This window comes from Ctenopharyngodon idella, chromosome 10, assembly GCF_019924925.1.
Source record: "Ctenopharyngodon idella isolate HZGC_01 chromosome 10, HZGC01, whole genome shotgun sequence".
In the NCBI taxonomy this organism is placed as follows: Eukaryota; Metazoa; Chordata; class Actinopteri; order Cypriniformes; family Xenocyprididae; genus Ctenopharyngodon; species Ctenopharyngodon idella.
Genome location: NC_067229.1, coordinates 39,722,326 through 39,735,546, shown reverse-complemented (window position 1 = coordinate 39,735,546; position 13,221 = coordinate 39,722,326). Strand labels below are relative to the sequence as shown.

General features: G+C 35.8%; 1 protein-coding gene across 2 annotated transcripts; it reads left to right on the top strand.

Moving 5' to 3' along the window:
- Positions 1 to 2,192: 2,192 nt before the first annotated feature.
- Positions 2,193 to 12,221, top strand: dgat2 (diacylglycerol O-acyltransferase 2). Of its 2 annotated transcripts, XM_051907886.1 has the most exons (9): positions 2,193 to 2,318; positions 2,478 to 2,643; positions 3,407 to 3,535; positions 3,676 to 3,783; positions 3,907 to 3,977; positions 7,134 to 7,338; positions 9,467 to 9,641; positions 10,193 to 10,395; positions 10,846 to 12,221. In XM_051907886.1, exons 2-9 carry the CDS (start codon positions 2,604 to 2,606, stop codon positions 10,998 to 11,000), a joined length of 1,086 nt encoding a protein of 361 aa, XP_051763846.1. In that variant the 5' UTR covers positions 2,193 to 2,318; positions 2,478 to 2,603; the 3' UTR covers positions 11,001 to 12,221. The 2 variants fall into 2 exon arrangements, with proteins under 2 accessions (XP_051763846.1, XP_051763845.1); XM_051907885.1 differs by having other exon boundaries at positions 2,268 to 2,643.
- Positions 12,222 to 13,221: the final 1,000 nt, after the last annotated feature.

Genomic DNA, 13,221 nt, shown 5'->3' with positions numbered 1-13,221 from the left:
CTTTTCCTCCCATCTCTCTCTCTCTCTCTCTCTCTCTCTCTCTCTCTCTCTACCATCACCATGTCTCTTTTGAGGCTCCATGTTATCTGTTCAGTGGTCTAATAGCAGAGACAGTTGCTCTTTAATGAAAGCTTTTCTCAGGTATCTGTGCATGATAGTGACTGTACCTGGAATCAGTAATCTTTGTGTGAATCTTGATATGGGGTAGGGAACATGTGTGCATACTTCAATGTGTGTGGTGGTGGGTATGTCTACAAACACATGGTATTTTTGAGACACTGGGGAATTCATGTACTTTGAGCCTATTATGATCCTCATTTTGCTGTTCAAGAAAAACAGTTGTGTAACATCAGATTTGGCCTATAGAGTTCTTAGAGGTAGTCTGAATAACATGAGTCTCCAATACTCATGAATGGTGATTTTTTTTTTTTTTTTTTTTTTTGAATGGTGAAAAAAAATTAATATTGCACTAGAGTAGATGTGATGTAAATACATCTCCTGTAAAATGTTTTATTTGGATAGAAAAGCACCTGCATCATTATTTTTTTAATTGGTTTTTGAGGTGCTTTTCTACCCAGAGGAATATTTTCTTGATTTTTTAGCGTAATCAAAATCTTGATATGGGATGTGTGTTATCTTGATATAAAACAAATCTGATATTTTTGTAGAACAAAAGAGCAAAGTACAAGTTCACCAGATGCTTAGTATACTTTTTATCATTTCAACAACACCTTATCTGCACTTGACACCGCTAGGTTAATACATGCAGTGTGGATGATCATTATTGCAAAGGACAAAAACATGCTGCTGTAAAACATATAAGAAGAAAAACAATACAGAAGCTGCAAAAACATTATCCCTATATCTATTTGACCTTCAGATTATAACATGAGACATACAAGTATGTTACTTTACAAGCATTTACTGTAATTTGTAAATCAGTGCTTCAAATAATGCCAACAGATGAGGATTTGTCTAATATAGACCAAGGTTTAAAGTCCAGATAAATGATCTCAGCCAAGTGGACCTTTGATATTGGTACTGTACAAATTTACCGTCTAGACTAAATTTATTTCCTCATCCAAGTTGGCTGATTATACACATTAAAAACTGTATTTTATCAGTACATTATCAGTTTTACCTGCATGCTGTGACATCTGGTATCAAACTCAGAGACATAGTTCAATATTTTAAAATATTATTCAGAACTATCAGACTAAAAAATATTTCATAACTTCAATACTTTAAAAAAACAAGCTGCTCAAATTTATAATTGCAAATTGCTATTGTAATTTGTGAAAATGTTTATAAAAATGACACAATATATGACTGACTAAACTGACATTATCAAAATAATTAATGTTAATCATGTAAACGTTTCTTTTTAGATAGGGTATTTTTGTGAAAACATGAAGGTTTGCAAGTAATAATATGCTATATAATATTACATAAGGCATAGCATGAATTACACCAAATATAGCACGTTTTAAAATTTTAAGCAGTTGATAATATGCTCGAGCAGCTAAAGATCAGATGGCAATAAAAGTGACCGTTCTCTCTGCCATCTGAGTGATGGCCAAGTCTGCGAGAGGAACGGGGCAATGAAGGTCATTGGCAGAAGCAACACTGGCCTTGGCATTGTGAAAAATGAAAATTGGGACATTATGAAACAGCCAATATTCCTAATGGACATTCAGTCTGGCACGCTGCTATCTCTCACTAATTTCATTTTTCATACTTTTAGCTTCTGGGGCTTATTGAAGTTTTTTATGTTGACCTACAAAGTAAATTGTATGTTAATAGGTAATAATAATAAAATATTTGGTACTTGGGGTAGATTTAATACTTCTTACTCCCGGTTTCACAGACAAGGCTTAAGCCTAGTCCTAGACTAAAATGCATGTTTGAGCTGTTTTAACTGAAAGTAACTTCCACTGGCATATCTTAAAATATGTCAGTCACTGTTTTGTCTCAAGATGCACACTAGTAGCCTAATGTTTTTTTTTTCTAAGACTGGTTTATAAAAGCTTCTTAAATGTCGTAAATAAACTAGGCCTAATCCTGGCTTAACCTTAAGCCCTGTCTGTGAAACCAGGCCATAAATTTAAAATATATGAGAAAAAAAAAGAGCAATTAATGTTTTTATAAAGAGTGGACAATCAGTGTTGGTCAATAAAGTCTGGGGGAGGGGCTAAAGTATCCTCCACCTGATTGGCTGGGCGCCCGTCTCAGTCCAGTTTACCTTGACAAACCTTTAAAACCTCCAGATCAGATGAAGCGATAACCACTCAGAGCCAACTATCTCAGCGTGGAGCCTTGTAAGTTTGACAGCTACAGCCAGCTATTATCAGAAATTTATCAGACAGAAACAGTAGTTTGGAAATAAAAACTTGACAACTGTTGAAAACGTCTTTATTTCTGAAAGCGAAGGCGGTTACAGTTTGATTGACAGCGCTTTCTATACTCCTCCCCCCGAGGCGCTTAAATGACAGGCGCGCGCGTGTGAGCTCGCGCTTACGCCAGAACAGAGAGGGATGCTGTAGAGCAGCTCAACTTCCACCAGCGAGATTTATTGTGTTTAATTTATCATTCGTGCCTCAACCATGAAGACCATACTTGCTGCATATTCCGGTGTCAAAAAGGGTAAGTAAAAACAACAAATAAGTGAAATAATTGCAGTAGACCTAAGCTAATTTATTTAGTTGTTTAAATTCATTCATTATTGTGTGTGTATACATTTTTAAATAGCCTAATCTTACAGTATTTATATATTCATAAATATGGAATAATTTATTCCATACTTTATTCCATATAATATGTTTTGTGTAACAGAATCAGGTGATCATAGTTTAATTAGATTCATGGAGGTATTAAAAAGTCTCCATCCTGTTCGGTGAATGAGAGGGATAAGGGTGTTACATGAGGATCAGTGTCTTACTTCACAGTGTGTCTGATATTTGTTGTTATTTTCAGTCTTTTAAAATGGGATTAAGTTGTCTTGTGATCTGATCTCAGTGATTCTAAGGGAAGTTTATGTGTGCTTCAGTATTGCATGTCTTTTCTTTTCTGGTGAGGCTTTTTGGACTGTGTAAAATGTTTGTGAATAATGAATTAGAGGTATTACGGTGTTCTCTCATTCTTAGGATATAATACTGTTAAAACACATATTCAAGTTTTAACCACACAGCTGGTTACTATTGGTTTGCTGATACATCCTCAGAGAGTTTTTTTTTTCTGAGATTTTAGGGGTTACTATCCTCTATTGACATCATACCAGTTTGTCACAGTCATGATATGCATGACATTTATTCCTAGGCTTCAGTTCAGACAGACCTTAGTGTAGAGAACAAGCATTCCCACAACATTAAGCTGGGTAATTCCAATTCTCCTTTAAATCCCTGTGTAGGCTCAGGCTCCAGCATCCTCTCTGCCTTACATGACCTGCCGTCCGTCCCCTGGCTGACACGATCCAAGATCGTGAAACATCTGCAGGTGATCTCCGTCCTGCAGTTTGTCATCACATTTCTTGCTATGGGTGAGTGGAACAATTAAGTTCATTACAAAACTTAAGTCGAAGGCTTAGAGAATTTACAATGTAGGACATTGTGTTGCCTCAATTATGTGAATTCTTTGTTTATGAAAAGTCAACTCTAAATACTCTTTTTGCTCTTCTAGGAATTGGCTGCTCTTTGCTGCTGATGTACATGTTTTGCACAGACTTCTGGGTAATTGCCGCCGTTTACACTGCCTGGCTCATCTATGACTGGAACACCCCAAAACAAGGTAAAGTCTTCTCTTCCATGATTAAAGCACATCATGATTCAATCTGTTCAGAAGTGTGGGATGATTGTGCTGACTGTGCTTCCACTTGTATTCTTTGTTAATGTTCCAACATCTTTATCTTAGGAGGCCGCAGATCGAGCTGGGTGAGAAACTGGACAGTCTGGACATACTTTAGAGACTATTTTCCCATAAGAGTGAGTGACTTTACGTCTTATACAACATTACAGTTTGAGAAAATAAGAATTCAAAAGGCTTAGACACCGAACAGCTCATAGTTAGGTAAACACAAAGATAAGCCTCAAACTGGAATTATAAAATGTATGGACTTTGCCAATCTGAAAATCCTTATAGAGTCCTGAAGAGTTTAAGTGTAGATTTAAAGGGACAGTTCACTCAAAAATGATTTTATCATTATTTACTCAGTCTCATGTTGTTCTAAACCTGTTTGACTCTCTTTCAGAAAATGTAATATTCGTGCACATCTTTTCCATACAACGTCAGTTCAACATCTTGAGATTTTAATTTGCAAATACACTACCTTTCAAACTTTTGGGGTTGGTAAGATTTTGTAATGTTTTTGAAAGAAGTCCCTTATGCTCACCTAGACCGCATTTATATAAACATTAATATTTTGAAATATTATTGCAATTTAAAATAATGTTTTCTGTTTTAAAAAGTAATTTATTCATGTGATGTCACAGCTAAATTTTCAGCATCATTACTCCAGTCTTCAGTGTCACATGATCCTTCAGAAATCATTCTGATTTGCTGCTTAAGAAACATTTCATATTATTATCATCAGTGTTTAAATTTAAGATTTTTGTGGAAACTGTGATACATTTTCCAGAATTTCTTGATAAATAAAAAGAACATAATTTGTTTGAAAATATATATATATTTGTAACAATCTAAGTCTTTACTGTCAATTAATGCATCCTTGTGGAATTAAAGTATTAATTTACTTTTAAAAAAAATACTGACCCTAGCTTTTAAATGGTATAGTGTAATTTGCATATTCTGGCCCACATGAAATGCGTAAATGTTCATTGATAACTCTAAATAGTACAAAGGGGCAAAGATAAAAAATACATTTTATCAGCCATTAGTTTCATCCTGTTCTTTTCTCTCCTTGACATTCCTGTTGGGTTGGGTGGATCTTGAGTTGTAAGATCTCTGCTAGACTTTGCTCGTCCTGATCAGCAGAAGCTTAATCACTAAGCACTTGTTTTTCTGTTTGTCTTTTGTCTTGCTTCTGATATATGAACCAGAGCACAGGGCTCCATAGAACAACTAGGTGAAACAGGAACTTTACTGGCACTAAATTATGAGCCAGACACGTTATTATCAAACACAGATTTGAATAAAACAAATATCTGCATGATGAACGAGAGTAAAAGTGAACTGTGACCTCTTTGACACACTTCTCTATAAAATCAGTTGTTAAATACTATTTAATCTTAATTTAAATTAATCAAATTTAATTAAAAACATAGTCAAGCCTTAATATAAATATAAAGTAGTCAGTCAGGACACTCACAGGGAATGCCCTGCCTGTGCCAGTTGCCTTGGACATTTATCTTGCAGTACACGTAGTGTGTTTAGTCACATGATGAGATCATCACTTCGCCTAGTGTTACAGTGTGTGCCAGCTGCGTGTGATAAGAGTGAAGAGAAATAAGGTCACTAAAATTTGTAATGAAGAGTTTGGTAGGTGTAAGAATGATTAACATCAGATCTATTGGAAACAAATTTGCTGAGAAAATGGGTTCATTAAAGGGATAGTTCACCCAAAAATCAAAACTCTGTCAAAATTTACTCACCTTCAAGTTGTTCCAAACCTGAAGAAGATATTATGAAGAATCTTGGTAACCAAACAGTTGATGGGCCCCACTGACTTCCATAGTATGGAAAAAAATACTATGGCAGTCAATGGGGCCCATCAACTGTTTGGTTACCAAGATTCTTTATAATATCTTCTTTGTGTTCAGCAGAAGAAAGAAATTCATTCAGGTTTGGAACAATTTGAGGGTGAGTAAATGATGACAGAATTTTTATTTTTGGGTGAACTATCCCTTTAAGAACTAGATACAATTAGAACTGGATATTTTTTTTCAAAATATAGATTGTTGGAGGGTGCTTTTGACTAGGACCAGTAAACAAACACCTAGTGACCACCCAGAATACCTTAGCAACCGCAGAGCAATGCACTAAAAACCACTTAAGGTGCGGTCACATTCGGTCACATTCGTGCGGCGAATTTTTGTGAGCAAAATCCATTCATTTAATTTATGGATTCACGCAATTGGGAATTTCCTCACACAGGCTTCGCTACGGGTTGGTCACGAGAATTTGCTGTGGTGAACAACAGAAATCTTGTCTTGGCGACATCTTGCCGTCTTAGCAACTACTTACAACATATTTTTGTGGAAAGAATAATATTAAGTTGATGTATAATAAATATGTGTTTTTTTTTAATGTAAGATTTTGAGTCTTACACTCAAAAACAAGGGCAACTGCTCCAGCAAACATACCAAAGGCTAGACTTTCTCTTAGCCACATCCTGATGGTTATACAATCTCGCCTGACACAGCATTTGTCTTAAAACCTTTGATTTTTCCATCCATTAATGTCATTATGTAACACAGACTGTTTGATTAAGTGTTCTTATTAGTGGTTCAACCGATCACAAAAGTCAAGGTTTGGATTATTTTTTAGTTTTTGAATCACGGATCGGATCATATTTCGAATCAGCAAGAAAAAAATTATGAGGGGGCGGGGGGGCTTTTCTTGCACAGGGATGGTTTAAAATTGCCTGAATGTGTAAATTCACAAAGACAAAACGTGCAAATGATGAACTTTCATTCTATGATGGTTAAACTTTGCAATTAATCCGTGAATCACATGCGTGCCAAACTGTGGGGCCTGGTAGATGTTAATCGTTGCTCCATTCTAATATCTGCTGCGAACATTAATACCCATGTCTGTCCTTCATTATCTGCTAAAAATAATATATTAGGACAGCAGATAAGTGCTTAATGGTAATTCCTGATAAGGAAATGTGTTCGTGGACAATATAATGTACACACAGGTGTACTGTAACTGTGTCCGAGTAAAGAGCATTTATTGCCTTTACTTGGTAGATAAAGTATGTCATTACTGACCTATGTCCTAAACCTAGGAAAATAGTCTTTTTAATGAACAATATCGCTATTAGTTCAAATCAAGTTGTTTAATTAGTTAGGCTAATAATTTTACTGGGATTTTTAGCATTACACCCTATCTGTATAATCACATAGTAAACAATGCAAATTAACTAACCTCCTGCTGCATTTTTCTCTGATTATTTGCAGCTCATCAAGACGAATAACCTGCTTCCTAGCCGAAACTACATTTTTGGCTACCATCCTCATGGCATCTTCTGTTTTGGTGGTTTTTGTAACTTTGGGACAGAGGCCACAGGATTCTCCAAGATGTTCCCCGGAATTAAGCCATCTCTTGCCACATTGGCTGGAAACTTCCGCTTGCCAGTGTTTAGGGATTACCTGATGTCTGGAGGTACTTATAGCTGCATATTAGTTTCATTTTAATGGATTAAACCATGCATTCATTACTTGCAGTTGCATCATGTATCACTGAATGAAGAGCAAACTTTCTCAATGCATAAAGTTCATTTTTTTGTCTGATTAAAAAGAGGACCATAGTTGTCCTCTCTGTGGTGTAGATAAGAATCCAGTAGTCTATCAAGGACCTCTGAGCTTTGTCCTATTGCGTAGAGGGACACAGCCCTACATGTGCTGATGTCAATAATATTATTGAAGAACTTCTGTTGAAACCTGCCCTATGTACCCACTGATTGATAGACTATTCTTCCACTCTCTTATAAGAAACAAACATCAATCGTTTCTTCAAAAACTGTCAAAAAAAATTTCCCCAAAATTCCAATATAATATAATATAATATAATATAATATAATATAATAATATAAAGTCAGAATTGATATAAACTTGCAATTGTGTGTTATAATGTCCAATTGTGAGGGAAAAATGACTGACGTTTTTTCTCAGAATTGCGAGTTTATATCTCACAATTTTGACTTTATAACATGCAATTGCGAGTTCTAAAGTCAGAATTGTGAGATTAAGGGCCCTATTTTAACGATATAAGCGCATGGTCTAAAGTGCACGGCACAAGTGCACTTAGGGCGTGTCCAAATCTACTTTTGCTAGTTTAACGACAGGAAAATGGTTGGCACGCCCGGTCTGTTTGGGGCGTAACGTTCAATAAACCAATTGGAGTCTCATCTCCCACTCCCTTTAAAAGCCAGTTGCGCTCGCGCCATGGTGGATTCGCTATTTACATAGCGGAATTTGCAAACGGAAAAACAGAACGCTTATCTAGCGAGGAAACGGATCTGCTCATGCACGAGGTTAAAGCGTGCGAGCAGACCATCTACGGGAAAAGCCGGATTCCACCAAAGCATTTTTATCTTTTTGCACACAACAATAATCTTTTACATTGTAATCTTTTTATTTTTAATATTTGGCATGTTTGTGTGCTGCTGCGCGTCCCTGTGTGTAATAAGCAGAGTGTACGCACGTTGTGCACCCGCAAATAGGTGCATATTACTAATGCGATCTTTAAATAACAAAAAAAAATAAAAAAAATAGTGCCCCATTGACTTTAGACCAGGTTTCAGTTGGTCAGTGGCGCAGTCTATTTCATTTGCCTCAAAATAGCAACACGCCAACAATGCGCCTGAACACACCTCGTTTTCAGACCAGCACGCCCATGAGCGCACAAATGGGCGCAAATGCATTTGCTATTTAAACAACGTGGTGCAGGACGTGAAAGTGATAACTGTGTCAGGCTGAAACTAGTAAAAAACATATGCGTCACGCCTGGTGCGGCATTGCGCTGGGTGTATGATAGGGCCCATAAACTCACAATTCTGAGAAAGGCAGAATTGTGAGTTTATATCACGCAATTGTGACTTTATAAGATGCAATTGCGAGTTTATATTATGCAATTCTGACTTTATAACTCGCAATTGTTAGTTTATATCTCGCAATTCTGAAAAAAGGTCAGAATTGGTTGTTATAAAGTCAAAATTGCATGATAAAAACTTGTAATTACGAGAAAAAAAGTCAGAACTGCGATTTTATATCCCGCAATTCTGACTTTATAACGCAATTGCGAGTTTAAATCTCGCAATTCTGAGAAAAAAAGTCAGAATTGTGAGATAAAAAGTCGCAATTACCATTCTTTTTTAATGTAGTGGCAGAAACAAGCTTCCATATATACAGGTGGAGCTGGGGAAGGTGGAGGGTGTCTGAAAGTGTGCAGCAGATTGTTGTTGTTACAATTGCTTTGATGTCATGTGAGTGACAGTTTGTCCCGCCCTCGCACCAGTAAACACGTCATCAGAGAAGAGAAGAGATGTTATTGCAAGAGGGAGGGGAAGCTGTTTTAAAGATTATGAGGGCACATGAATTTTAAAAAAAAATGAAGTGAACAAATAAACAATGCAACATTCCAATGCAAATATTGTTTTTATTTTAAAATGATTTATTTATTTTTGTTTTACATTTTTGCGGAGTTTGTGCAGTTCCTTCATGAACCCGTTTGGGAAACCCTGATATAAATCTTCACCAAAGTTCTGACACTATACCCTTCTGTTTCTCAGGTATCTGCCCAGTAAATCAAAACTCCATTGACTACCTCCTGTCTAGTAACGGTACAGGCAACGCTGTGGTCATCGTGATCGGAGGGGCTGCAGAATCTCTGGACTGTGCCCCAGGGATGAACTCCGTCACGCTGAAAAAACGCAAAGGCTTTGTGAAACTGGCCCTTAAGCAAGGGTGAGAACCGCAAATAATTTTCCTTACCACCTTCCCAGCGTTGTTTACTTCAGCACTGCTGGTTTACTCTGCAAAAACAAATCGATCAAGTTCATTGTGCTGTTGAGGCTAGGTTTATGCTGGTAGTAGCTTGCGTTTTGCCTGAAGTTCTGTGTTCACTGCTGGGAGGGTTGTTGCAGGTGCAGCAACTCAAAGCCTTCAGAAATAAGCAAAGCAGTTTGGAGTGAAGTATTAAGCCAGTATTTTGTGATCAGAAATGTGGAGAAACAACAGGAACTCTGCCAATATTTTTGCTTTGAATGGAACTACATCATTACAAAGCAATGCATAGTAATACACAGAAAATCCCTAACTATTTAATCTCAAAGAAGCTTAGAGGATAAATAAGTGCTTTTGAATACATTCCAAAAACATGACTTATCTATCTCACAAGAATTTATGACGTAATTAAACTGAACAGTGAAATTAACTATTGCAGATTGTCTTTGTATTTTAAAATGTGTATTTCTTTGTCATTATGATAACTTTTTAACTTCCTGTTCCCCTCTCAGTGCTGATCTGGTGCCCGTCTACTCGTTTGGTGAGAATGAGGTGTACAAACAGCTGATTTTTGATGATGGTTCTTGGTGGCGTACGGTTCAAAAGAGGCTTCAGAAGATTTTAGGCTTTGCCCCGTGCCTGTTTCATGGCTGTGGACTGTTCTTCCCAGAGTCATGGGGTTTTGTACCTTACTGCAGACCCATCACTACTGTTGGTGAGTAACACCACATTTGTAACCAAACAGATGTTTTCGGCTAGGTAATCTTCTAAATTATATAGCGTTTGATAGAGTAAATATAACAAATAAAAGGTAAAAAAAAATAGACATTGTGTAAACACAAACTTTTATGTTAGATGCGATTAATCGCGATTAATCAGTTTGACAGCACTAGTATATTTAAAATCTACTAGATATTCTGCTTTAAACTGGCATAAAACAGAATGCTGCATGGGTTATAATGGGACATTCCTAAAAATAGTTTTATACAGTTCAAGGACAGTCTCTATGTTGATAGAACTGCTCTTTCAGCTTACGGTCGATATTTGCTGACATCAGAAGCTCATTAATGGTTAAAATTTAGACATTTATTGACATGATCTTGGTTTAACTAGCGTTTAATGTTCTGTGGATGAACTTTAAAAAAAATATTTTTCTCTTCTACAGTTGGTGAACCCATCACAGTTCCAAAAATTGAGGAGCCGAGTCAGGAAGTCATAGATATGTACCATGCCATGTACATCAGGTCCCTTAAGTCTCTCTTTGACAATTACAAGACTCGTTTTGGTCTAAATGAGAGTGACACCCTTCTAATTCAATGAAAGAAAGCATTGAGGAATAATAATAACTTTATAAAAGAACACTCTGGAACATCTGCCTCCCAACCAAAGTGCCTGTTCAGAGAAGGTGAAAGAAATCAATACGGTTTCTGTTCATTCAATACTGTATACTGTGCTGAATGTACTGTACTACATGGGATGCAGGGAACCTAGCCTGTGTCACTTCTGCTCATCGCCACTGGGTGGCAATCCGCAATAAATACTGTACTTCGCAGACTGCTGCCAAGTATAATCTAGATTTCTCAGCTGGTGGACATATATTTCTCAATATATGGCAATATATATATTACAAGTAATGTATTTAATTAAAATTCTGTACTAGATATAAGTGTTTGCCCCATTATATTATTTTTAATGCACAAGCAATGCAATTATTGGGAGTTTTGCCCTACTAAAAATCCAAAGGGTGGTTGTGTAACCAAAGAGTAGAGGTTGATTTTGGCCTTCTGTTATATAGAAACTAACCAAAAAGGAAAATTGTGATTCAGTTGTTGGAATAATAAGTTGGAATAAAAGACAGGATATGATGCTTTTAAGAAAGTGATCCCATTTGATCATAGCTTGGAGGTAAAAGAGGAGGTAAAAGTGAATTTTAGAAGGTAAAGATGATAATGAATACCTGTAAATGTGTGATGGTACAGTATTATCAGAATACTAATGAATGCTGGTCATTTTTCTGTAACACTATTGATAATTTACCACAGAAGTATTAATTTTGCATATATAAGTTTGCACATACATTTTGCAGCCTTCAAATAAGATCAGTTTTCACCATGTAGCCTTACATGACATCAACATTTTGTCCCAGTTACAAGTATCAGGCCTTTATTTCAAAAGCAAATGCTGGAGAGACATGTGTTTGCATGCCAAATCAAACAAGCCTTTTTTTTTGAATAGCAATTAACCTGAATTCAAGTGCCAAAATGTTTTACATGTATGCAATCATATTTAACCTGAGAGAATAAAGTTTTTATAGTGATTGTGTATTTAAATGTTTTCATGGGACCTGCAGCTCTTGATTGGTGGATAATAAGCAATTACATGCTGACATTTAACCAAGGATTGTGACATATCGCCTTTTAAGTTGTGAATATGCAATAAATGCTGCAGTGTCCATCCTTATATCAGCCTTCATTGATGTCCATGAAATCCCGATTCTTTAAACTTTTGTATATTTTCAGAATAAACATTTATGGAAAATTACCATGTGCTGTCTTGTTTTGAGCCACAACACTCTCTTTGATTGACACTAACAGTAAATGTTCTCTTATTCCTGTCTTTAAACCCAGCCTTGTTTTGTTTTTTTTTAAATGAGAGATTTATGCAACAGTTACAGATTATTAGTTCAAAGTCCATGGGTCATGTAAGATAGTTCTTTAAATTAATCAATAAGGCTGTATGACAAAATCAGTATCCCCTTCACATATTAAACATAATGTTTGTTTTACTTTTGTATAAAATCAAATAATAAACCAAATAACAGATTGTAATTCACATTCACAGACAAACCCAGGGTATGTTTAAGGCACATTATAGGATTTCTCACAGTAGCATCAAGCATGTAAAGTCTCAAACATTTTAACAAAGCAACACATGTCCTAGAGTGGACAAAATCAATTGTTAGGGCCCACAAACTGTAAGGTGCCTCCTCATTTGGGCACAAAAGTGTAACTGTCTGGGACCTTGTATTTGATTGGCTTATATTAGTGAGGTGGGGCATACAGCACAGCCATGAATAAAAGATATCGATTATTTATCTAGGTCACTAATTGTTTACTTTTTATGTTAAAATATTTATTTCACAAATGTAGCCCTATAAACTGAGGCCTTAAAATTGGGAAAAGTTATGAATCTAGGAAATTTTAAGGTTTGTTTAACCATTATGGTCTTGTTTAACCCTATATATCTAATTTATTTATTTTGCTTTTCTCTTTCTTGCTTTTGCTTAATTTTTCTCTGTTGTAATGAGTAGGCCTATGCATGATTAATAATTTAGTCTGTAAGGACTTCACATATGTTAACATGCACTGTTCTTTTAAAGTTTGATTGCAAAAAAAAAAAAAAAAAAAAAAAAAAAAAATGAACGATTTGTTCAAAATGAACAGAAAATAACTAGGTCACTTTTTTATTTTTTTTTATTTTACAAAATCCTTTAAAATATTCTTTTCCCAATAATTCACATTTATTTAAATTATATGAGCAA

What these genes read in the sequence shown, in the direction of transcription:
- dgat2 (XM_051907886.1), top strand. Translation starts at nt 2,604, where the DNA reads ATGAAGACCATACTTGCTGCATATTCCGGTGTCAAAAAGG. An exon ending in AAACTGGCCCTTAAGCAAGG is followed by an intron (nt 9,642 to 10,192) that starts GTGAGAACCGCA and finishes TTCCCCTCTCAG; the next exon opens with TGCTGATCTGGTGCCCGTCT. An exon ending in CAGACCCATCACTACTGTTG is followed by an intron (nt 10,396 to 10,845) that starts GTGAGTAACACC and finishes TCTCTTCTACAG; the next exon opens with TTGGTGAACCCATCACAGTT.